The sequence below is a fragment of the Astatotilapia calliptera genome, chromosome 4 (assembly GCF_900246225.1).
Source record: "Astatotilapia calliptera chromosome 4, fAstCal1.2, whole genome shotgun sequence".
Lineage (NCBI taxonomy): Eukaryota > Metazoa > Chordata > Actinopteri > Cichliformes > Cichlidae > Astatotilapia > Astatotilapia calliptera.
This window is the reverse complement of record NC_039305.1, coordinates 13,046,396-13,071,728: the sequence shown is the minus strand read 5'-3', so window position 1 is coordinate 13,071,728 and position 25,333 is coordinate 13,046,396. Positions and strand designations below refer to the sequence as shown.

General features: G+C 41.7%; 1 protein-coding gene across 10 annotated transcripts in view; it reads right to left on the bottom strand.

The window, feature by feature from the left end:
• Window positions 1-3,129: 3,129 nt before the first annotated feature.
• bahcc1a (BAH domain and coiled-coil containing 1a) overlaps window positions 3,130-25,333 on the bottom strand; it is a 61,811-nt gene continuing 39,607 nt past the window's right edge. For 4 of the 10 annotated variants that reach the window (XM_026164859.1, XM_026164864.1, XM_026164868.1 and 1 more), the window contains 21 exons: window positions 23,614-23,888; window positions 22,971-23,316; window positions 21,183-22,127; window positions 19,673-19,842; window positions 19,379-19,515; window positions 19,063-19,179; window positions 16,579-16,690; window positions 16,001-16,235; window positions 15,688-15,861; window positions 14,248-14,421; window positions 13,846-14,135; window positions 13,605-13,685; window positions 12,637-12,760; window positions 12,405-12,519; window positions 11,850-11,925; window positions 8,956-9,064; window positions 8,754-8,870; window positions 8,494-8,655; window positions 5,838-7,078; window positions 5,456-5,692; window positions 3,130-5,302 (listed from right to left, as the gene is read on the bottom strand). In XM_026164859.1, the coding sequence (XP_026020644.1) occupies window positions 5,093-5,302; window positions 5,456-5,692; window positions 5,838-7,078; window positions 8,494-8,655; window positions 8,754-8,870; window positions 8,956-9,064; window positions 11,850-11,925; window positions 12,405-12,519; window positions 12,637-12,760; window positions 13,605-13,685; window positions 13,846-14,135; window positions 14,248-14,421; window positions 15,688-15,861; window positions 16,001-16,235; window positions 16,579-16,690; window positions 19,063-19,179; window positions 19,379-19,515; window positions 19,673-19,842; window positions 21,183-22,127; window positions 22,971-23,316; window positions 23,614-23,888 (5,447 nt within the window). In that variant the 3' untranslated portion in view covers window positions 3,130-5,092. The remainder of the gene's footprint in view (window positions 5,303-5,455; window positions 5,693-5,837; window positions 7,079-8,493; window positions 8,656-8,753; window positions 8,871-8,955; window positions 9,065-11,849; window positions 11,926-12,404; window positions 12,520-12,636; window positions 12,761-13,604; window positions 13,686-13,845; window positions 14,136-14,247; window positions 14,422-15,687; window positions 15,862-16,000; window positions 16,236-16,578; window positions 16,691-19,062; window positions 19,180-19,378; window positions 19,516-19,672; window positions 19,843-21,182; window positions 22,128-22,970; window positions 23,317-23,613; window positions 23,889-25,333) is intronic. The other 6 variants (XM_026164860.1, XM_026164866.1, XM_026164862.1 and 3 more) reach the window with 5 other exon arrangements.

Sequence of the window (25,333 nt, the reverse complement as noted above, 5' to 3'; positions counted from 1 at the left end):
CCCTGTTCAACCTCGTCACAGTCAGAGGCCAGACAGGGTCAAGCAGAAGGCGAGACATTTATGAGGTGTAGATATTTGTGCAGGAAAGCATTCCTCCTGTTGACACTGAGCAACATGGTCTGGATGCTCACCAAGCTGAACCAGACAGGCACTGAAATGTAAGGCAGGCAGACCAGTCTGAGTGAGATCTCACACTTAGGTTGGGGTGCAGCTGAAGAGTTGAGGCAGTCTTTGAGGAATGCGGTCCGATGTACCAAAGTGTTTTAGTGGTATTTATCTTCCTCATAGAAACAAGTTGTTTAGTTGGCTTAATTCAGAGAGTATAATTTGTCAAAAGTATTTTAATTAAACCCCAAATTATCCTATTAGATTTCTAATGAGTCTTATGTGTACTAAGAAGTAATGAAGCAAAACTATCTCGAAACATAATAATGACCTTAACATGTGCGCACACCCACTCTTAACCCTCTGCTTCAGTTGAGTCCTGCTGACGCAGGAAAGGCAACGGCTTGGACACGGGGCAGTGGCCATAGTCAACACAAAAGGTTGTGGTGGTAAATAGAACTGTTTGTGTTCACTGGGACGCTGTTGGAGATGACTGATGTACCCATTAGTCCCTGCCCGGGCATTAGGGGGCGGGGTTGCGGCGCCCAGGCTCCATGCAGGACAAAAAGACCCCTGGGCCTGCAGAGAAAGGTCACTGACCCATATTGTGTCTCCTTCAGGCCTCGTCAGTAGTTGTTTCCCGGGTTTCAGGTTACAGAAATTGGCTTTGTCAAAGCCGCTATGCATATATGCAAATGGACAGATGCTGTAGGTTACGGATTGTGTGGGTGTACAGAGGAATGTACCTGCTGCTTCAGGCACTGAATGAGCATGGGTTTATATTGCTGCAGGCATTTCATGCTCTATTTAAAATTCATGATACTAGACTGTGTTTTGAGATTAAATCTTGTGAAGAAAAAAGTATTTTTAAACTTATTTTATATGCAGCGTGCTTTGTGTTCCACTAGAGAGCACTCTTCTTTACTTATATCCTTTATTTGACATGTCCTATATGGAAAAATGTTTGAAGAAATCCCTTTATTTTGATAAAAAAAATAACCAAATATGAATATCAGTTGTACATTTCTGTTATTTCTCTTATTTTGAGAATCTATATCACTGAATTATATATAAACATCACAGGACTTACACATTGAATTTACACATTCAGACATTTTGATGTGATTAGCACTCTAGACTTGGATCTTTTGGGAGGAGGGTGGAGAAAATTGTAGTTTTGTTCACCTTTCGGGGTGATCATATGCCTGTCCACCACCCCCACCAAACACACACCGTCAAAGAACCGTTTCATTTTTAAAAGAAAATAGACAAATATACTCTATCTTGAATCACAGAAATTCAAATTCACATCTATCTCTGAATCAGTCAACATCATATTTACAGAGCTTGGCAGCTAAACCCACTAGGCTTTATTTGATGCTGTGACAGATCTGTCTCTATTTACTAAGGAACACAAAGCTCACATAAACTTAGTTCAGCCAGAGACACTTACATCAAAGGATTTATTGGAACAAATAAAAGAATTTGGCAGAAAAGGGGGCTTTGTGCTTGATGGTGCTTTGCAAATGAATCCAAGTAGCCTCAGTATTCTAAGGGGAGCATGTTAAAGCTCCCTAAGGGGTATAAAGAAAAGAGCCAACACAGACATGTAAATGGTGCATGTGATATACATAATGTGCAACATGACAAGAGGTCCCTCCAACATCTAGAAGTGGTGGAGGCTGGGGAATTTGTAATTAGAAGGTAGATAAGTAGAAATAAGTCATGTGAGTTGAGTAAAAAGTAAAGAGTGTAATGTGCAGCAAGCACGAGCTTGCCGTGACGATAGTGTGCCGACTTCACGAATTTCTGTTTTGGTGACTGTTAAGTTCAAACGATACAGAGTGTGCTGTGCTTTGCCTGAACTAGTTACTCCATTTGCATTAACAGCCTTACTTTTTATTATTTCTTTTTCTGCCTTCAATTTTGTGTCCATTTGACACACTCATTTTTCTAGAATTATATCACTCTGTCTTGCTGATATTCAGTGCTTGATAAATTTATTAGACCACCACCCAGTGTAAGGTTTGTGTGACAGCTGCCCTAAATTAACAGTATTGGTAATTACCAGAGACATTTTTATGTTTCTGTAATGACTGTTAATTCACCATCTCTTTAATCAAAATTATATTTTTAATGATAAAATATTATTGCTGTTTTCTGTGAATTTTCAAATTTACTGTTTTAAAAAAAAGCATGTTATGTTTTAAAACATTTTTTTTTTAATAAAGATGACAAATCACAGGTAATGTACTTGCATTCATGAACAGAAAAAGGTAGCTTTAGTGACTGAGTGTTATCCTTGATTAATGAATTTCTGACTTGTTAGAGAAGTCCAGTGTGCCGGCTCAAATTTGGGTATAAAAACATGAATTTGGTTATTATTTGCCTAATAAATAACTATATAAATTTGTTTTTTAACCATTTTTTTGACAGATTTTTTTTATCTTTTCTTGTTTTTATGACTGGTGGTTTAATACATTTGTTAAAGAATCACAGATGTATAGTGTGCACGCATAGAGAGTGCAGTTTTCTAACTTTCTGCTTAAATGAAATAAAATAAGTGTTTATTTTTGCTTCACAAAATTAACTAATATACTGTATATTAAAAAAAGAACAGGGTTAAACATACTCTATATGGACAAAAGTACTGGGCCACCGACACATTACACCCACAGGAGCCGCTCAGCCATGGGAGCTCATGCCCCGAAGCTCTGGGAGCACAGTTTTCGTGCTGATGTTAATGCAATCAGAGATTTGGAAATATCTAGGGGCAAGAAATTTCACAAACTGACCTGTTACAACAGTGGCATCCTATTACAGATAAAAGCAGACTGTGTGGCCAGTTGCTTGACTTTTTTTTTTTTTTTTTTTGCTTGATTGAAAACAGTGAAATTTAAAGATTAAGAGGTGTGGGCAATGCTTTTGTCCATATAATGATATAATGTTTGGTAATAGGAAATGAACAGTAAGATGAGTGGGAAACAGTCAAAATAACAGAATTAAATCACAGAGGTTTTTGGATGAGAAGAATCCAGTGTTGCTTTATTTTTTAATCTTTTTTTTCACTAAATGGCCTCTATAAGACCAGTTTTATTTAAGAAATGCAAATGCGACATCACACCAAGAAAAAAAAACAATGTCACATTCTCATAAAGCGCTCTTGGCATGAACAGCAACATTGACAATAAATAAAATGTTGGCAAACAAAATAAAACTTTGTGAGCAAAAAAATACTCAGGATTGCATATCAAACAAGACAAAAATAGAGAAAATGTACTTGGCACAAATTAAATAACATAAGTAATTTCCAGATCGAGTAAACCTGCTCTATGTCCATTGCTTTGTGAATCTGATTGTCCTTCACAGTTAGCATCAAGGATGTATGTGTTCTGTACAAAATAGACACAGACGGCTAATGAAACTAAAAATGGACTCATTTCAACAAATTGTCAGTACTCATCTTCTTTCCTTATCAGTACCTTGACCTTCACAGTCACACCTCCAGGTGGCATTTTGGTACATATTTATGTACTAACCAAAACTGCAGGTACGTGTGCAAGAAACCATTGTCACAATGCAAAGCCAGTAAATTTGCACATAGTGGAGGACAATTATTTTATAAGTTACCAGTGATTTCTGTGTTCAGTACAGGTGCTTGTTTTTTAAATAAAGGAAATTAAGATATTAAAGACACTTTGGTATTTTGTAGGCCATATTATGCTAAACTATGCACTGATGAGTGCATTGCACATTTAACACATTTTCATTAGAAGATCCAGTATTGTGTAACATTGATTTGTGTGGACACGATTATATTGTCGGGACACTCATCGCACACAAACGTCGCGCTGTAACGGTACGCTCGTATCACATCTTAAATCACTTTCGACCCGTGGCTGCGGTTAAGTCTGATCTGACTTTGTGATGATGACCATCAGAGAGGTAAATAAATAAAAAATAGCCAAACGAAAATGTGAAGGAACAGACAACTACGCAAAAAGCCACTTGACCTATGTGGGGTTTTTTTTCTTTTTAAACAGAATGACACCTTTCTCTTAGAAAGGGAGTCTTGTCCTGTTGTAGACTAAATCCTTCTGTCTTTGTCTGTGCTCTGTCTCAGTCTCTCTCAGCAGGGCATATGCAGTGCAACACTAACATCTTCAACCTTAACTTCCTGCAGCAAACGAAAAAAGAAAAAGCACACACAATGTAATGTATTCTACACATATATAAAAATAAATCAATTGCAAACATGGAAAGATACATTTCATATATACATAATAAACTCCTATATAAAATAGCTTTTATGTACATATAGACAACAGACAACAATACAATAATTGAACTATACAATATACACCTGAACAGTTAAGACAGGTGAGAGGTACTGAAGTGTATGGCTTCATTAGGAACATTTAAAAATATTTACAGACATCAACTTTACATCCTTTACATGTTTTCAACTTCCCTGGAATGAAGAGGCTTGGGTCGAGCCCCGTGCCTCACTTTTGTTTCCATTCCCTAAGGCTACCTTTTAAAGAATTGGTCCACATTGACTCTTGAGCCTAATGTTATTTTTTACAGTCAACTACAATTTCAGCTCTCCTTTTGATAGGAGCTGGAAGCGTGAGTTTTTAAAAAGGAGTTGTGAAGCTGTCAAAGGACCTTTTTAAAAGAGATTAGTTAGATGGTTGAAATGTCACTTATTGAATTTTGCTCTGCTCAGAAAGACACAGACTTTCTGCTATTCTTAATGACTGGATCAACCAGCTATGCTCACGGCCTCACAAATGTTAGACACCAACAGACTCCAGTGTGTAATGTCAGTCAGTCCAGTTTTGGTGCTGACATCTTGTCTGTGGGTCCTGGAGGCAAACCCAAATAACATTAGCCATTCTGCCGGACTGAATGGTTGAATAGGAGAAATCATGACGTTATATTCTTCCTCCGAAGAAGTTCTTCAGTAGTGTGTCCCCTTAGTGGATCAGCACATGATGGAAACGCCTTCAGCAGTGACCAACTGACCAGTGGTCGGATCGTACGTCCCAGCCAGGTAGTACAGATCTGGAGAGGTACTGTTCGGCTTCTGATTGCGAGTCAGACACTCATACTCCTCTCTGCTCACCACCTGGCACTTGTGAGAGATTGTCTGGACATCATTCTCATCCTCGTGGCACGACTGATAAAGGGCATGCTGGACAGAAACAAGGGATTAGTTACAGGATATTCACAAAGCAAAACGTTACAAATATAGCTACGAAAACAGTGTTATGAAATGTATTTGCCTGCTTCTTCATTTTTTTTGCATATTTGTCTGCACTGTATCCCGTATAACAACCCAGCTTACCTTGCCATCTCGATGCCTTTTCCCTAGCTTTGTCTCTTCAGGGTGGTAGAACCATTTGACTTTGACTACCATTCTAGAAGTCCATGATTCCCAGAAGTTCTCAATTTGACCCACATATGGGAGGTTAGGTCGTCCAGCTGAGAGGAACACAGCACAATCTCCCACTTTCACCGTTTCTCTGCCTCGCACAATGGCCTTATAGAAAAGCTTCTTGGCCTTGCCCTTAAGTCCTCGCCTCTGTGAAAAACCAGACACTTTGACCAATCCTCTTTGATAATGACGATTATTACTGATGTTTGTTGACCTCAAGGGGCACGTATTGTAAACTATTTGAGCTAATATTGCAAGAGAAAACCTAAACCGATTGATAGCCTATTCTCACCTGTGTAGGGCTTCCTGACCACCTCCACATTTGTCTTCCTGAAAGGAATGCGGACATCTTGGGCCTTGGAATAAATGTAGCCTCATCTGGAAGCATCCTAGGTTTCTTGACAAAATCCTTAGTTGGTTTAGATAGGGAGCCTGCACATTCTTTCCTCTTCAAGGACTTGCTGTGAGAGACCTGGTTAAGGGTGGCACCTTTGGCACTGGAAACAGCCATAGCTTTGGCCACAAAGGCATGCTGGCGAGGCCTTGAAGATGTAGAGGGTTCTGATGGTTGTAGGAGCCCCCGATGGGAGGAAAGACAACTCTGCAGCATCAGTGTTGAACTATCCTCATCCTCTGAGCTGTACGAGGAATCATTTTCAGAGGAACAGAGGCTGGAACTTGAAAGAGAGCCTGAAGAGGAGGAGCTTGAAGAACCTGAAGAAGAGGAGGAGACCGAGAGACGAGAAAGGAAGCGACCAGCAGTCCTTAGTCCTCCTGAGGCTGCAGCCAGTGCAGCCCTCCTCTCTTCCTCTTCTTCTTCCTCTTCATCATCCAGATCAGAGTAGGAGCTGTGACAGTCTCTGTGAGAGCTGAAGCCCAAGTCACCATATTCCCCGAGACGCATAGAAGTAGAGGGCTTTCTTTGAGGTGTGGTCCCTTTTAGAAGAAGTTCTACTCTGGAGGCTCCCTTCTTGTTATCCTTTACCAGCAGGACTGGATGAGAGTATGCTTCTGTCCTGGGTAAGCCACTTACACTGGAAGATGCCCCTCGCAGCAGCAGAGCCTTGCTGTTCTTTGTCTTGGGGGATGTCACTCCTTCATGATCCAACTTGATGAGGAACTCTTGTCCAGACCTTTTGCTCCTTGGCATAACCTGTTCATCTTGTTTGCGCTTTTCACCATACAGCCCACTTCTGGAACCCAAAGATAAAGCCGAACCTGGTCCTGTAGACTGGGTACAGAAGGAAGAGTAACCATTTGCAATGCTTCTAAAGGAATCCACCTCAAACGAGCTGCTGCTGAAAAGGCCTTTGGTTGGGACGGAAGCCTGTGACTGGGAATGAGTCATAGAGAACAGGTCATCCTCCTTTCCTTTCAAGGTCCTCTTGGGTGCACCGTTGAACTGAAAGAGATTATCAGACGTCCTCTTTCTGGTGTTGGTCAATGAGCTCCAGCCCAGGAAAGGCGAAGGATTTTTATTGGCATTCTCAATTTGCTGCTGCTTTTGTTTTTTCCCAGAACCCTTTGGTCTCCCTAGAATGAAAAAAACATAATATGCTTTAACAATAAATCACAAATGAGCAAACACGGGTGTGTATTTGTACACACCCGTGTATATATATTAGATATACCTTTCATACAGTGGAAACACCTTTCAATAAAATATGTCTAGAATGATACTGAAAATAACTAAATATAAACACAACAATAAGCTGTTCTAACAGCGAACCAAAGCTGAAAAATAAACACTTTACAAAGTATTTTTGTCAAGGCTGTTGTATTAGATTGCATTGCAGTCTATTTATTGAATTATTGTCAAGAACTCCTAAATTTCTTGTTAAAATCAACAATGTTTTGTTATGAGATAAGACATGTCTTCATCTTTAACATTAGAATTGCCAAAGGGTTCATTTAGACTCCTCGCTTAAAATAAAACCCCATTATCTCTTATTTCATGACTTTTCCTAAAATAAATTTCATTATTACATAGTGAATTCTGGGGTTTGATGAGAGACAAAAAAGAAAAAATAATTATACCTAGAATCGCCAAAGAGGCCATTTTGACCTCCATAGAATCGAAGCATGCCTGGTTGCCTAGCAGCACATATTGTTTGCACACATTTTGATATGCAGGCTGTCGTCATGACTGATGGATAAATATAGACATGCAATGGAACACGACAAAAGCAGAGCGAAGACGCAGACTAAGAATCCCAGCTGTGCAGAAATATAGCCAAACAATGACGCAGTGAAGAACCTCCAACATCCAATATTTGTTATGTTAACTTCACTGTCTGCAAATATTTCTTAAAACTATGTCGGAAGAAAATGTTGTTTATTGAACAGTTTCTGATAATAAACTGCAAATAAACGGTGCACTGTTTTGCCCAAATCCTCGTCCAGCAAACCTTTTGGCTACGATGGAAAAACCTCAGCATGGGCCACTCACGCCTAGGGGTGCGACCGGTCAGTGGGTGAAACTTTGTGTTGCTGGCAACTTTTCGATCTTTAGCCTGAGTATGTATCTATTTGCAGTGTTACTAAAACTACAGTAATTCTTTCTCAAATCGTCAACTTATAAATTCATATAAAATACAGATAAATTTAAAAAAATTGTTCTTTTTTTGTTTTCTTTGTGCATATGAATCAATACGTTTTGAAATTATAGCACAAATTAAATATCAAAATGAAAATTTTGGATCTTCTTTATTTTAGTATAGCTAATACTATAGGTTATCTAAAATTTACTTTTAGCTTTTCCATAATGATGATTGTCTAAAATGATTATATTATTTTGAACTGTTAATTATCATTTTGTTTGTTGTACCTTTGTTTAGATGATTATAAAAGTCTTTCAATCTGTAATAAAATGATCTAAATCATTTATAAAACTCCTAACAGCTCATGTAACACTGGAGGTAAACATGGTTTCAGGGGTTAACTCTCACCTGGTCTTCTTTTAATAACGGTCAGACTCTGGGTGGTGTTTACAGTGTTAATAGTGCTCAGTCTGTCTGAAGGTCTCTCACTGATTGGTGCCTGCTCCAGACTGGAGGTTCTCTTGGCTGCTGAACCACTGGGAACCAATAGGGAAGGAGATGGCTCTCCACCTAAAGTAGAACATTATCAGCATTTAGTTAACACAGTATGCCACACACCCCAACAAAAAAGGGTCTAATTCCATGTTACTCCAAGAGGAGGCACCCACAGTGAATTTGGTATCCTGGAGGCAGGAGGCGGATGTTGGGGAGTGAAATCTTCCCTCGATCCCCATCATCAAACTCTACCATCACCCCGCCTTGCTTCCTCTCATCAGATGAACCACCTGCAAGTGGTAAAAATTCACTCTATCAGCTGTGATAAAAGCGGACGATATGCATATACAGTTTTCTTTGTAACTGATGCCTCACCTCGGCGAACATAGCCTGGGTATAAGCAGCGGGAGCGCTCACTCCAATAAGCGCACACTCTGGTTCCTTCAGCGAGCATAGCCTCCGACTCTGGACGTATATCCAGGACCTGGAGTCAGACCAAAACATAATTAAGATTCATTACAGGTTCCACACAATGCACACACAGACATGCTTGCATACACACACTGACACACACATACAAACAGTGTGAGAGCAATGGAGCATTGTGCTTGGGCAGCCACTGTGCCACGTTTCCAAGCGGCACTTATCTCATGCCAATGTGCCAGTCAGGGCTGAAAAGAACGGAAGCCATGATGCAGTAAATCCTGACTTGCTGAGTAATACTAAAGAGGGCCTGAATAGAGGGTTTGTGATTGCAGGTTGCCAGATCCTCCCTCCAACAATGCAGGCAGCCCCAGCATCCGCCACTCACTGGGGGCTCTTTCAGGTTGCTTTCATTTACTGTTGCTATGGCAAGGGACCCTTTGACTGATGAGGTGTAGATGTGAACGTGTGTGTGCTTGTGCTTGTGTGTGTATGCGTGTCAGGGGTTGGGGGGGGGGGGGGGGGGTGTATCAGGGTACTGCTGTCAGAGTCAAATGAATGGCTCTTGGACTAATCTAAAGACACCAAAGTGGAAGTATGGCACAATTAGAACCAGCTGCTATGTGATGAGTGTTTAGATAAGAGCAGTTTTGCCAGAACTACTTGGTATAAAACTGCCAGGAAAGTTAGAAAATGACACTATGAGCGGGAAATAGAGAAGAAAGTTAAAGAAGGAAACGAAAAAGCTAAACTGATCACATTAACAAGTTGACATTGATGAGAGGAGGTAAGTGTTAAGGTAGAGAGTAGGCTAACGTGTACTAATGGGCATGCAAGATCATCTTGAGGATAATTGAAATAACATTGTGTTCTTGTATGACTATGTCTGCATTTGTACCTGAATAAAAAAGCAAGGGCGTTACACTATACAAAGAATACTTAAAAAGTAAGATTTATTTTTATTATTGTCTTTGAGACCATATGAACATGTGATATATAATTATGAATGAAAGGAACAGCAGTGTGGGTTAGCTGGACACCTTGTTTGGCTGACATAGACATAAAAAAAAATCAGAGACCTGTTTGTGAGCATTTTAGGTCATGATTTCTAGATAGATATAGCTACTGTTTGGGTTTTTTTTTTCATTTTATAATGAATGTATTTATGTATTTAGTTTTGTTTATTAAGAGCCACAAGGCAATTTATGTTGTAGTTCCATTATATTAAAGAGAATGCAGATACATATATATGTATAAAAAAAACTGGTCACCTACACCACTCACCCTAAACAATCTAAGTATAAAATCAGTGATTTTGGTGTGAAGTTTGAACTTTAAAAGATAAAAAAATGAATGAATAAATAATGTAAATAAATATATAAAGTCATCTTACTAAAGCTAGTAAGTACATTTTATTTCTATAGTACATTTAGAAACATTTAAAAGTGGTTTATCGTTAAAAAAAACGTAATAACTAAATATGAAAAAGTTTTTCAGAAAAAATTCATGAAATACACCAAATATAATACACACAATCTCTCTGCGTTCGTTTCTTTGTCCTCCAACTCCTTCTACACAATCAGAGTTACACCAGCCAAACTTGGCTCACGAGTGAAGACTCTTATTTATACTAGATATTATGATGACATCATGTTGCCTAGCAACCAGCTAGCAGCAAGTGAAAATGACCTATAAGACCTTTTGAAAGCATCTTTATCGTTTTAATTTCACAACAGCAACATCTCATTTATATCCGCAATAGCTGAATGATACATTATATACAATAATGTCATCACGTTGCCTAGCAACCACATAGCAATGAGTTAAAATTACCCTCTTTTCTTGCATCCATTCACCTAGAACAGCTTTATAAAAAGCATTATGTCATTTAAAATGTGAATGTGTTTGAAAATGTTTGCATGCTGCATGTATCCATAACCATGAGGAAGTTTTGGTTACATGCAAAGTTTAAAAAACACCCACAACTTTATCGTTTAATTTCTAAAAGAATTTTAAGTGAGCTATGAGCACAACAGCATTTAGGATGAAGTCACTGCAAAGTTACAATGGCCTCTTAACAGCTGCAAACCACAATCGTGCCAGTTAAACTCTGCTCTACTTTTCAGCTCTCCTCGTCTTAGGAATATTCCTTTTGAGCAAGCATAATGTCCTGTGCCCTGTTTGGCAATAATGAAGTCAGTTTCAGGAGATGTGGGTACGACAGCTCTGCTTTGAGTGACCCAGTTGTTATTAGTGCAAAGAGACCTGCATGAACAAATCTGTCCCACTATAGTAAACAGTATGAAGCTATTGTGAATACAGAGAAGGTAAAGAACCAGCCAAGGTATTGAAGCGGTTAAATAAATGAAATGGCAATATTACAATAGCTCTGTAACCCAACATTTGCTTCACAACAGGTCTTCATACACATATAGTGTATTTGTTAATTTCAGCCTTTAAACAGCTCTTATTTTGGCAGTAAAGGGGACGTAATGTACGCATCATGTCCTATTTAATCTCCAAACCGTGAATGGATCCTGGTTTTGGTGGGATTATTCAGCCCACACAAAGAGCTTAGTTTAACAGACATTCAAAGATACTCACACACATAAACCTAAAGATCCTGCCCATCTGTTCATATTCACTTAAGTTTAGATGCTCTCAATGACCCCTGAGAGGAAACAAGGGAAGTTGAAAGAGAGAAAGCGAAATGACTAAAAGAGGCTAAAGAAAAGCTGGAAGGCAATGTGGAAAAAAGTGCAAAGAAAGAATATATTGTCGTGGCCAAAGATGAGACATGGCTTTCTTTTAACAAAGAGTGTTTAGGTGCAACAAGGTGAACTTACAGCTTCTTGTAGCAGTTGCTCCAATGAATAGATTCTTGGGCGGTTTCCTCTTTCACCGTCAATAACAACACTAAAGCTAGAGGGAGGCACAGCAGAGAGAAATAAGATGAAGCTATTTTCAGATGCTTGTATTATGCTTGCCTGGCTCCCATGTCATGTGTTACTCCCACTCTACTGTTGTTATAGCATCTCTTTGCTGCCTGCACCAGAGGAGCTGTATTGATACTCAGAGCCTAGTATGGAATAATGTGACGTTTGTTAAGTAAGAAGCATGAAATTATTGATAACTTCTATGACGAGCATGCAAAAATCCTTTTTATTATCAACATGGCTCTGACAGCTATAATAACCTTCTGTAGACGCCCTTTTTTGCCATACCTCAGCTTCTGCTTAGAAATGCCACTTTGACAAAGTTTACTTCAGGTTAACATTGACCAAAAGGTCAGACTAAAGTTTTTAGGATATAATTTGAAAGCTAACATCCTTGAGTTAAATTAAGACTAACATTAAAAAAAGTGTTGTGTATATTTAAAAAAAAAAACCCAGTTCACTTACATGTCTGGTAGCTCCAGAGTGTGGACCCTGGCAGCATATAGAAGCTCATCCTCCTTGGAAATCAGCACCTTCAGGCCATCGGTTAACAGCTCTTTGGTCAGGACACAGTTTGGAACTGCATAAGAAAGAGCAAACAATGTATCCTGGTTAAAATTTGTAATGGTGAAAGTAACCATTCTATCTGCTACTTAAAACACTATTAAAAAAAAAGATATAAAATTTTATCTCAGACCTTCAGGGTTTTTGCGCGAATGGCTGCTGTGCTCCTCTTCCTCTGAGAAGCTGCTACCATCCATCTGAAAACCCTCATCAGCGGCGAAGCTCTCCAACAAACGACTCACTGCTCGTCCCTTTGGCTATACAGAACATATCAGAAGGGATGAAAGGAAGCATAAATGACTGTGAAGATGAATAAATAATAAATGTGGAGATAGTGTGATAAGATATTGTTTATAATGCTTTTCAAACTAGCAGTTAACCACAGGGGACAAAACCTGTACCATTACCTATCTGCACTCATTTTACTTGTTTTTTCCCTCCCTCATAACACATAGTCTTCTCCGCAGAGTTTAATCAGCAGGAGGCTGAGCTATGCAAAACATGCTGAATGCGTATAGTAGTTCCACAATAATGTGTTGGAAAGTAAGGCTACGTTCACACTGCAGGCAAAAGTGCATCTAATCCCATTTTTTTGACCCTATGTGACCCATCATGGTATGACAGTGTGAACGGCACAAATTCGATATCTTCAAATCCGATCCGGGTCACTTTCGTATGTGGTACTGAATCCGATACATATCCGATGTTTTAGAAAGCGACTGCTGTTTGAACGGTCATGTCGCATTAAATCCGTCTTTTACGTCACTGACACAAGACAGACGCCAATTATCAGCGCCGGAGAAGACATCGCGAACGCTTCCTGGCCATCCAGTGTAGATGTCAGTGAAACTGTTGGGAAGACAATGTTGGAGAAACGTGAACATTTTATTTGTACTGAAATATCTGCAGATTCTGACAGAAATCTGCAACTATCCTTTGAAGCACCGCTCCACATTTTATTTGTAGTGTGAACAAGCAGACAAAAAAAATCGGATTTGATCAAAAAATCGGAATTGAGCATTAAAACCTGCAGTGTGAACGTAGCCTAAGATATGACCAGAATTGAAAGCTAGTGTTTGTTTGCTGTTCGCCTGCTGGTACCTGTTGGTCTTTGCTCCTTTGTCCCCTGCTTCCATCTTCGCCCTGCAAAGATGAGCCCCCAATTGGCCAGCAACTTCTCCTCTGGTAAAGTGAGAGAAGAGGAATTATTGCCACAGCAAGGGCACATGAAGATATACCATATGCAAAGTTTGTACTTCAGTTTTGTTGTGTCATATCTTCAGTATATGTGGTTTAATAAAATTGGTTGATCAAAATTTCGATTGGAAAATTTTTTTTTTACCTTGTTAATTGCTCCTCTCAACATGGTGCTCTTGCGGGTTGCCCGCTTCAGCCTCTCACTTGTGGTGGGAAAGGTAGCTAGTCCCATGCTCCTCCTGTAGCGGTTGCCTCTGGTCCCAAGACTGCCCCACCGAGGTTCCTTAGACCTGGGCCCACATGTTTTTCTTGCTACTTCAGGCTGCCGATCTTGGTGGTCTTGGTGATTTTTAACTGCTGTGGTCATGCCCATCCTAGAGTTGGACTTCTTCCTGATTTTGACTTCCCCCTCTGCACCAGACAGACTCTGGGATCCTGTATGGTTTGATTACAGAAGGACATTTAGACTGAGCTAACAATACAAAGGAGGACAAATGTAAAACAGATGCTTCTTGAATTATCAATTATTTTCAAAGGGCAGTCTTACCATAAAGCTCCTGCCTTTGTTTTTTGTTCCAGGCTTTCTGGTTGGCTTCCAGTTTTACAACAGACGATGGACTAGGCCCAATCATGGAGGAGCTTAAAGTGACATCTCTAGAGGGTTGGACTTTGTAATCTTGAACTTCATCAGTATCACAACTGCCTTCCTCTTCTTCATCTTCTAGCAGATTTAGGAAACAATAAAACATATATTCAGTAAAGGCATGAAAAAAAAACTTAGCTTATCCAATCCATCTCCCCACGTCATTACCAACCAGTAAAGTTCTTTAACTCACTCCCAATCAATCCACAGACACTTCATTAGCATTAAAGTAAATAGTTTAACGGTTCATAGGAAAGATATATGAACTGCTTTGCTTCAGTGGTATTTCCTGGTGTGAACCCACATGCTACTGAGAATGTGTGTGCTAGGGAGAGTATGAGGGAGTTTTTATGTTTGTCACTGCAGTTTTTTTTCTTTGCAGCGGCTCTTTGACCTGGTATGCGGGTCTCCAGGGGTGTGCAAAACTCTCACAGCCAGGTGTCTATAGTTGTGTGTCTGTGTCCAGCCCAGACCAGCCAACAGAGCTGACCACTGAGCTGTTGAATGTAAATGCACATCTCTGCCAAGACATACATCCCAATCTTTCTTCACTCGCCCATCAAAATGGATTGGTTTTCAATTTTTTTTTTTTTAGAAATTAGCAAAAGGCAATATAGATTTAAAGGAGCTTTTGGATCATAGACTGACTCAGTACATTAGCTGTACTTGTCAGATATGCATTTTTATTTTATTTGTAGAAATTTGTAGAAATGTTTCAAAAAACCCCTGTCATATTTTCATAGCTAGCTATTTAGATATCTAAAGGTAACTTTCAATTTTGGTATTCAATTTTATCTATATAGCAAAAATTCACAATTGGCGGTGCCTTAAGGCATTTTATATTGTAGATAAAGACCCTGTGATATTAGACAGAAACCCCAACAATCATGAGCAAGCACTTGGTGACGGTAGGAAGGAAAAGCTCCCTTTTAACAGGAAGAACTCTCTAGCAGAACCACCCTAAGGGAGGGGAAGCCATCCACCGCAACCGGTTGGGGGGTGACGGCAAAGAGAAGCGAGCAGTGAGAGAAAGACAGGACAAAAGACACACTATGGGAGAAAGAGCCAGAGTTGAATAATTATGAATGATTAAATATAGCAGTGGTGTATAAACACAGAGAGAGCAAAAAGAGATGAGTGAAGAAGAAATGCTCAGTGTGCCCAGCAACCTGGGTCTACTGCAGCCTATGTTTTAGGGATGTTTCAGGGTCACCCGATTCAACCCTAACTATCAGCTTCATCAAAGCAGAAAGTTTTAATCCTAATCTTAAAAGTAGAGTGTTTGTCTCCTTAATCATTAACTTGACTTAACTACGTCTCCAGGCTCAGTATTTACTGTCCCACCTTGATCAGAGGAGTCGCTCTCTGCAGGCGAGCTTTCTTCCTCCTCCATTGCTTCGTGCCTTTGGCCACGGTGAACCTTTGTTCTGTGCTGGCTCAGGGTGGTCGATCCCTTTTTACGTCCACAACGCACCAGTCCGGTCCAGCTCTCTTGGTGGACACTGTCCCCACTGGCTGCTGAAAAAGTTTAAGAAATAAATCACTGCTTAACTCTAAGGGTAACTGCTGATGGGGGGAAAAAACAACAATACTCTGCACAGTAAAACTAAAAACAGGAGGAACAAGCACAATCAGTGCAATGATTGCCACTATCTACCTGTATCGCTTTGTCCCCCAGACTCTCGCCTGGAGTCTGCTTTGCTTGTGCCCTGGCTTCTGTGTCCATGCTTAAGGTTGGAGCTGCAGAGTGAAATTTCCTTGTCCCTCGAGCCTGTCCCTGAGAGATTCTTTTTAACCTGGGCCTTTTGCTTGAGCTGAACCACATCTCCAGCCAGCTTGGAGTTGAGCATGCTGTGAAGACTGCTTTTTCTGCAGCTCTGTGCTTTTACCTGCTGCAACAGAAAGACAGATGAGACTGGTGAAAACCAGTTACACTCCTTACAGAAGCCACAAAAGCATCACAATGACATCATCATGACATCATCATCTCCTCTGACATTGTGAAGAGAGCCCTTGTTTTCTCAAGAATAGAGAATTAAAAAAGCAATTGGAGAAGCTCTAACAAGACAGACATTTATATGGAGAGCAGAGGATCAGGATGAACTCCTGAGGGTAGCGCCTAATTAGAAATGGGATGCAACAAAGGGATATATCAAATGCAACGAAACAAAGAGCGGCTTCTTTTATTTCTGGCTATGTGTGGGACAGAAGGGAGTAGGACAAGGGGACCCTGACCTGTGTGCTGCTGAGTCGCTCAAAGCCTCGACTGGACAGCCTCTTCTTCCTTCGCTGGCTTTCTCCGCCCCCTCCCAGGTCGTCAGGCAAACCAAGCCCTGCCCCCATCGATCTGCAAGGGGAAAAAAAGAAGGGAGTTGAGTCACCTCTCTCTGGGATCTGGTAACTTTCCCTTTTCTGTCAAGTGAGCCGAATGACAAAAAGGACAAGAAGAGTCCAGTGTCTGAGACACCCACTTGAAAATTAATCTCTAACAAGAAAACTGGGATTGTTTGAGGGCAATTTGGTGCTTCTTCTAGGGAGAATGTTTGTCCCCTGTAAAGCACTACTGCACAGCTTTGAAGGATACCGTGAATGGTTAGAAGGCACTGGAATTTGAATGTGGTCATATTGTATTCAGTGAGTATCATGCCTCTCTGGTTGCTTTTTCATATCACTGTGGCACACACTTTCCCCTATGCTGAGCAGCATCACAGGCCAACCACTCCAAATGCCCTTGAATTTCCCCCTGGAAGACTGCCCGTAGACCACACCGAAATGAGCCAGACCATGCTCAAACAAAAGATTAACTTCCTCTCTCCTAGCATGCATACAACCTCGGAAACCATTCCATTCCAATGACTAAATCTGACGTAGATAAGTAAAATACTGCGCATTTGTTCTGCTTCCATATTGGTGCAGAAACTGTTTTTAAAGTAAAGAACCATGTGCTGTTTTTTTTTTGCATGTTTGTTTTGATGTCATTTATCAGCAGCATGCGAATTCACAGTGCTCATGAAGGTGCTGATTGTGTGTAAATCTCATAATTCCAGCATGCACCTGCAAGACTCAAGAAGAATGAAAGCAATTGTCAGGCAGTGGGACTCTCTGCCCACTGACTGACAGGAGAGTGACAGAGGTGCCAGTGGAGTGTGAGTTGTCCCCGTGAGGCAGATCCCACCACGGCTTGCTTTCCGCTGCTGACAAACACAATGTGACAGAGTCCCTCCCATTTATGGTGGAGGGGGCTGGTGGAGCTGAGTGTACAGTGACTAATTAAACAGAATTGATTATCAGGGTTTGCTGGCAAGCAGGAGTTCTCTCTAGCATACAACCCCGTCCAACCCCAAATCAAAGCGACACCACAAAGGACCCCAATGCTCTACCCACAGGAATAACATAAGCGTGCACAGAAACAAACAATGCCTGCTTCAGTGCTCATAAGCACACTGCTGCATCCATCTCTAACTAAACAGATGCATAAAATTTGCAAGTTGGAAGGCTTGATCACGAGGCCTGAATGTATCTCCCACTCAAACACTACCACACACACGCACCCCCGGTGGTTAAAGCAAAGTAGGGAAAAAGATACTGAAAGGCTGGGTGGGCTATCCACTGACCCACTGACCCACTAACCCCCATCAGCACAAAAGCATCAGCGTTTTGTAGCGGCATGACTGGCAGGTGCAGGACAGCGCTTTTATAGAACCCTGCCACATAACGCAACATGGGGCTAAACAGTCCTCAGTCTGCTTGCTTGTTTCTCATTCACAAGTATCACGTCATTCTCTTTTGGGTTGTGCACACATCACAAACAAAAGGGTGTACACCCTGGGAGCTTTTAAGAAAAATAAAGTGTCTTGGCTGTGATTCAATTTAAAGTACAACAAAAAGACAGACTTCACTTTACTCTTCTGTGAGACTGTAACCCCATATCTGCTCCCACTTTCCCTCCACTGCACTTCACTTGAGGGCCCAGGCCTTATATTTGGGTGTCATTGTCACTCAGCATTAGCATCTGATCAGCACGGGCCCTAGTGAGGGGGGTGCAAGAGGATACGGGTGGAAGAAGAGTGGCAAGTGACATTGCAAAGGGGCAGCTGTGGACAGTTGTCCAGAAACTGAAGTGAGAAAAGAAGGATTAAGATGGACAGAGAGGGAATGCTGCGAGGTAATATTTAGTGCCCAAAGGCATTCTGAGCCTAGATGCCGGGGATAACTGAAGCCTGAGAGTAAACCTTTTACCAACCCCTCCAACACAACTTCCAAACAGGAAAGGCATCCCTATTTTTACAATGTTGATTTAAAAAAACATTCTCCTGCTCGTTTCTGCTAATTTTTCCTCTTTCGTCATATTCCTCAAACACATACACGGACAAACATATACATGGACTCAAAAAGTCTGCTTAACTCTTATTGCCTTGCGAATCAGACGTGCACAATTCAGCCCGGTAAAGTTGAATGTTTTTATTTATATATATATTAACCCTGAATGAGTATTCTGTAGGACACAGCTGACACAGACTGCCCCGTTACGCAATTAATAACACCAATGTTGATTAGAGTAGAAGAGGTTTGATTCGACTTCCTAGAATAGTTCAGCGGTTCTCCTGTTTCCTGCTTATGCCAATGAGAGGCAGCGCCTGTATGGCAGTGATACAGAGGGGCTTATCATGCATGACTGGACTACAGCCAGCTAGCGGAGATGGGCTAACTGATACTCACTTGACTTTTCTTTGGCCCTCGGATGAGGACACTGGACCTGTGGTGAGGGTGGGTTTCCGCTTCCTCGGCCGCCCCGGTCCTCGCCGTGCTGGGCTGCGAGGTGTTTCTTCCTTCCTGCTGGCACATGCAGATGTAAACACACATGCAGCCGGTCGAGCTTTAAGACGCTACCTATATCTAAACTCTGAAGGTTCTAAAGCACTAAAAGAAATCCATTTTGAAACTATAAGTGAATGAAATACGTTTATGTTTTTACTACTTTGGAACGGACCGATTGGGAATCGGCACAGGTAAAGGAGGACCGCGCCATACTCACTGATGATCATGCTTCCTCTGAAGTTTGGCAAGCTCCTTCTGCTTCTCTTTATAACGACGTTGTAACTCAGCCAATTTCACACGCATTGCAAGCTCAGGACCATCCATTGTTTCCATGCTAACTTTGGCTGGGCACACCTGAACAACACGCATAATTAGTGGTTATGTAACATTTAACAAAAGCAATCAAGGAACATTTTAAGTACAACTTCATTAGTTACTATTTGTTTGAAACATCGTTAGAATTCTGGGAACATTTTGAAGCGTCAAGAAGGGCACACTTTTATAGCCTTACTGGTTCATTGCGAGGTGTCCAGGTGCATTTCCTTCGTAAATTGAGGATCCTGCGGGCTGGAAATTGTCGCTCAGAACTCGCGCTGCTGCTTTCCTCGGAGCCCAGCTCCAGCGCACGGGCCGTGGCCAGGGTAGCAAGGCTTTGGAGGTCAAACATGAGCAGTTCCTCCTCTGTTTACAGAAGGGGGGGGGGGGAAGGGTTCATATTGCATCTATACATTTTCGATTCAGATGCCACAGTGGACAGAGCTTATTTACTTAACATTTGTGAAAGGAAACTCATGTCAAAGTGAGAGAGAAAGATGGGTCTTTTTGTTTTTGTTTTGTTTTCTGCAGAAATTTGAGCAGATTAGGACAGTATGAGAAATCAGCAGCATATCTTTTCAGAGGTCACATTATTTTGGACTCACCATATGCTGATATCTCACAGACCATCTGGACTGAGCTTTTCCTATGTAGCCTATCTGCTTATGACACTGAGTAGTCTATCTGCCATTAATGGTCTGAGCCACAAGCTGAATAGCAGATTGTAGCCTAGTCACAAGGAAAATGACATTTTGTTTGTAAGAGTAACACAGTCTTACATCTTAACATGAATAAATAAAAATATACTGAATCGTCTTACTAACCATAGTTGTGACTCTAAATCGACATTTGCTACTTGCCTGAGCTGTCAACAATATCGCATATCGAAGACATCACTGACTCTGGAATCAGATGATACCCTTTTTAAAGAACCATCTTTTGGGAGCAGTTAAATGCATTAGGATGCTGTGGTAAACACAAAACATCCTTTTGCATGAATAAAAAAAAACAAAAACGCATGGTACTTTGAAAAACAAGGAAGCTTTTAAAGCCACTTTAAAACAATGGGGTCTAATTAGCCAGGCAATGCTCCAGGGTGCTGAAAACAATGACTGCTTTTGTGATTACACACCAACTTTCAGTATGAAGTGTTATGTTAGTGAGAGAATGAAACAAACTGGTGTCTCTCCTTTAAGTTTAACTCTGTGTATTTGCAGTTGTGCGTGTTTGGGTGCGCGCGCATGAGTGTATCAAACAGCTGCAGGATGGAGAGACACAGACGGTTCCCTGAGGAGAGCTCGAAGGGAGCGTGAGTGAGAGAGGAAGGTGTACACCCTTCACTAGTAGTTCAGCCCTGTCCTCCTGCTTTTTCTCCCTCTCCTGAGGCCCTGCATCATTAGAACAGCCTTTTAGGAAATAAAAGTGGCTTTAACATGCCAAAGAAGAGCAACGGCAAGCAAGCATGTAGACAGCCTCTCTGGGGATGTGTTAGAATTCACAAGAGGCTCATGAGACCGGCAGGAAGAGAGGACTATCTGGGAGGGAGCACAGAGCGATGAGGCTAGGCCTGAGGGGGAGTGGGAGTTTGTCTCAATGGACATAGAGGAAAAGGAGAGTAAACTATGAGAGAAGTGCATTCTGTTGATGTGAGTGTTGCTGTGTGAATGTGAATGTGTTAGAGTCATGGAGGAGCCACTGTTTCTCACCCTGGCTTTTTCCACAAGTGCGCTTTTGCTGCTGCAGCTCCAGATCCGCTAGTTCACTCAGAAGCTCGATACCCTGGTGTGGGTTGCATTGCGATGGGGCAACTGATGGTGTACTATATGAGAACAAGGGAAATGGAGGCACATCTGTACAGAACGCAGCAGCAATCAGCAGCTCCAGACTCCAGTAGCAGGGCACAACAGGTTTTGGGGCCACAGCAAAAGATTCCTCGCTTGGGCTAGGGGCAGAAGCTGAGGCCGGGGAAAGACACACAGAATCCACTGAGGCATCATTAGAGGTCATCTTGTTGTCGTGCTTCTGCTCACTGTCCTCTGCGCACTCATTAGGCGGGGACTGTGACTCAGGAGAAGCAGGATCAAGCTCGATGATGGTGGGCAGCTCTGGCTCTTGCTCTCCAGGCATGCTGACCTTTTGAGCATACTCCACCTGAATCTCCCCACCCGTCATCTCATCATCCTCCTCTTCTTCCAAGGTAATGACAGCGTCTTGCCTGTCAGGTTCTTCTGTTGAAATGGAGACTGGGCAGGAAGGAGCCTCACACACAGTACTCTCAACAGGTGGACAAACCAGCACCTCTCCTGCAGTTTGTCCCTGCTCCTCTGGTTGCTCCTCCTCTCTGTGGACATAGTTAGCTTCTGTCACGGCTGTTATTTCCACCTCATCCCTCTGCTCCAGAACTCCATCAACCACTCTGTTTTCCTCTTCATGCGCCACTTCCTTGAGTGGGAGTGGCTCTGGAAGGGGTCTGACTACCACTTGACAGTCTAACTCCTCCCCTAGGCTGGCCAGAGACTGGGGAGCATGCTCAGCAGGCTCCACTTGGACTGCGTCCAGGTCAGCTGGCTCAGCCAGCTGAACACCCTGAGGTGACGGTCCGCTCCTGTAGTCCATCGCAATAGCAGGGTATGTGTATCCAGGAGGCAAGTCTATAGATGAAAAGAATATTTATTAATTTAATATTTAACAATTGTCTATTTATTCCAAAAATTCTGATAAACCATCCTCCCAAAAAAACCCACATATTATGATTCCTTAATAGAAAGCACTGTTTTTGTGATGCGGATGTGTTACAGATTACCAATCATACCCATGATAAACGAAACTCTCTTGCTAACTAGGTTCCATGGAGTGAAAAAGCAGGGCAAGGAAATGAAAAAGCACTTTCCCTTGATCCCCCAACCTTAGGAAGTTACCACAAGTAACTGTGTGTGTGCGTGTTATTTAAAGTGGACAAGACCTTTAGTTTATCAGAGAAACTGACACAATTCCTCTGGCTTGCGGGAGCCGTTAGCCAGACATTAATAATGATGAAGATAGTGTCAGGCGTGTGGGGGTGGAGGAGATGTAAAGGCCGCTACTAAGGTATTTCTCAATCATTACCAAGGTAACAGTTCTGGAAAGTCCCAGCACAGCCGGCAGCCATTTTCTTCACCGTTTATTCAATCAGAGGCTTTGCCAAAAGAGCTACCCACACATATTACCGCAACACCAGCAGAAAAAAATGGGGTCACTGAACAGTGACAACTCCAGTTATAAATCGGTATGATGCATAAGATTTGACTATATGTTAGAACAGTTTTCTGTTCTCTTTCTGGTTTTCTACATGACTCTGTTATTATACCTGATTAGTGTGAGTATGTTATCTCACAAGCGCTAATTTGATGATTATTGTTTGTACAAAAACCACTGTGCACACTGCTTCAAAGACAGTTTGAAAACTTTTACGCACAGTTTTTGCATTTTTTTTCTAGACACTTCTTTGCACTTACCAGGCTCCAGAGACCCTGGGTATTCCTGTGGAGGCTGCCCCTCTCCCGTCTTGTCTTCGGATTCAGGAGCCTTTAACATTTGAGGTGGAGCAGGGCTAATGGCAGGTGAATGAGGTACTGCTGCAACAGGGCTAGGAGCGGGGCAGGGTGTTGAAGGAGTGCTTTTGGGATGTTGTCGCAGCGAAGGGGACTGACAACAAGGGGACAGGTGAGTGGTGCAGGTCCCAGGGGGTGAGGTGTTTCTCTGCGGTGGGTTGTAAGAGTAAGCTTTGGCAGGTTTAGATGTTCTTGGCTCTGAAATGAGTTCTTCCAGTTCAACTGAGGGCTCGTCTGCTCTCTTCTGTATCTGTGGCATTAATACAAAATTATTGCATATCTAAATTTAGTGAACAAGTGATTTTATGCATTAACCAAATAGTACATTTATTGCAATCTGGTTGACAGCCAATGCTACTTGCTTTTCTGTATTCGGGAATACACTTTTTTTTCCCCTGTAGGAAAGTTGGCATATCCTTCAAAGAATATTATGCAAATTGAAAATAGACTCAAAAGTCACGGGATCCATGACTCGCTTACGCTTCGCTGCATTGCCTGCACTTTTGCATGTATTAATCTCCCTTGCGTATTTTGACTCTGCAATCACCTGTGCATTGTGAGCGGGTTGGTGCTGCATGTTCATGGCATGTGCAGCTCTGTGCTGCTGTGGCTGCTGCTGCTGCTGAGGTTGAGACTGCAGTTGTGATTGCTGCGACTGGTGACTCTGATGCTGATGCTGAAGCTGTTGATGCTGCTGGAGAGCGTACAGCTCCTGTTGCCGTAGAAACTGGGATCGGGAGTACACAGCAGGATGTTGCATGTGGGAGGGTGGGCCCCGGGCGCCGTACACAGGGGGCCACAGCCCTGGCTGCTCCATCACATCTAATGAGAAAAAAAAAAAAAAGGAGAAATGTGATGGAGGGGGCTACCTTAGAACAAAAACACATGCATACACGTACACACACACACACTCTACATCACTTTTCTTTGGGCTCATACGCATTGACAGTAGGCACGACTCACTAGAATACATTAGCAAACAGAGAACAGTTGTGTTCTCCATATTTATCATTATGTGCCTCCCACACAACTATTTCAAAACACTGAAACCATTATGGATCATTTAAAGAATCATTGTATTCACATTTATAGCAACAACATGTATCCTTTAAGGAAAAAAAGATTTTTGACTTCACAGAACAACATCTCCCCAGGCAGAAACAATCCCACACTCTCCTCCGCTCTGAACAAAAAGCTGTCTCTTAAGAACTGCTTTGAGAATTTTGGAATGCTGGAAAAAGACGTTATGAAAATGATGAAATGTGAACAGAATATAATGGTCATAGGTTGATTAGAGGTCAAAATGCTGTGCTGGAAATGCATGTTTTTCTCGTCAGAGCATTCGTCTTGGCCTTTATGCCAAAAAGTCCCACCTTCCCGGCCAAACCACAGTAGGGGTTCTGCAAAAGGGCCCAGCAGTAAGCCTGGTTCCCATGTGTGTGGGTGTACAACCTGTCTCATTATGTGGATTTAAGGACACGCACAACTCCATATGGGTGATCTACAATGACAGAGGTGCCTTTTGGAAAGTACTAAGACCACACTATATAGAACTACATAATGAGCATCTTCATAATATCTGTATTAGCACTGTGCTACACACTCCACATTAGCGGTTTTATTATCCAAATGAATTTGATCTTTCAGCTCCTTTTGCAAGACACACTAAGAATTTCGCCACATAAAATCGGATATGAAAATATTTCCTGTGGGAAAGTTTCTGTGGATGCACTTCCCTTCTCAGCTGAAACTCCTGTGGCGCGCAGAAGGAAACATATCGTCAAAGACTGGGAGCCAATTAAATTTCACAGTCTGTTCACTGAATACGCATCTACAATGACTCTGGTGAAGTGATTTTCACCTCATTCACTTCCTCTTCCTCTGCTGTGGTATTGTAGGGGCAAAATAGCTTTGTATGAGCATCCTGAACTACTGAGAGTGCCACTGTTGCCAGGCCAAGCAGTTGGCATGTAGCAATTATCATAAGATTGCAAACTTGTCTTAGCCCAAAGTAATATTAACAGTGAAATAACTCGTTTTAGTTTCACAGAACATAAGCTAAATTTGGTGCATTTCTGCTGCTTGTGTTGTATTTATTTGGATTCCCATTAGCATCGGCCTTAGCCCTTAGCTTCTCTTCCTGTCAGTCCTCATTCATCCATACACACACAGTTAACAATCACAAAAACATAAGCATAATAACAAACAAGCTTTTCTTATTTTTACTCTTTGTATACAGATACTGTACCAGTGGAGTTTGCTGTGCT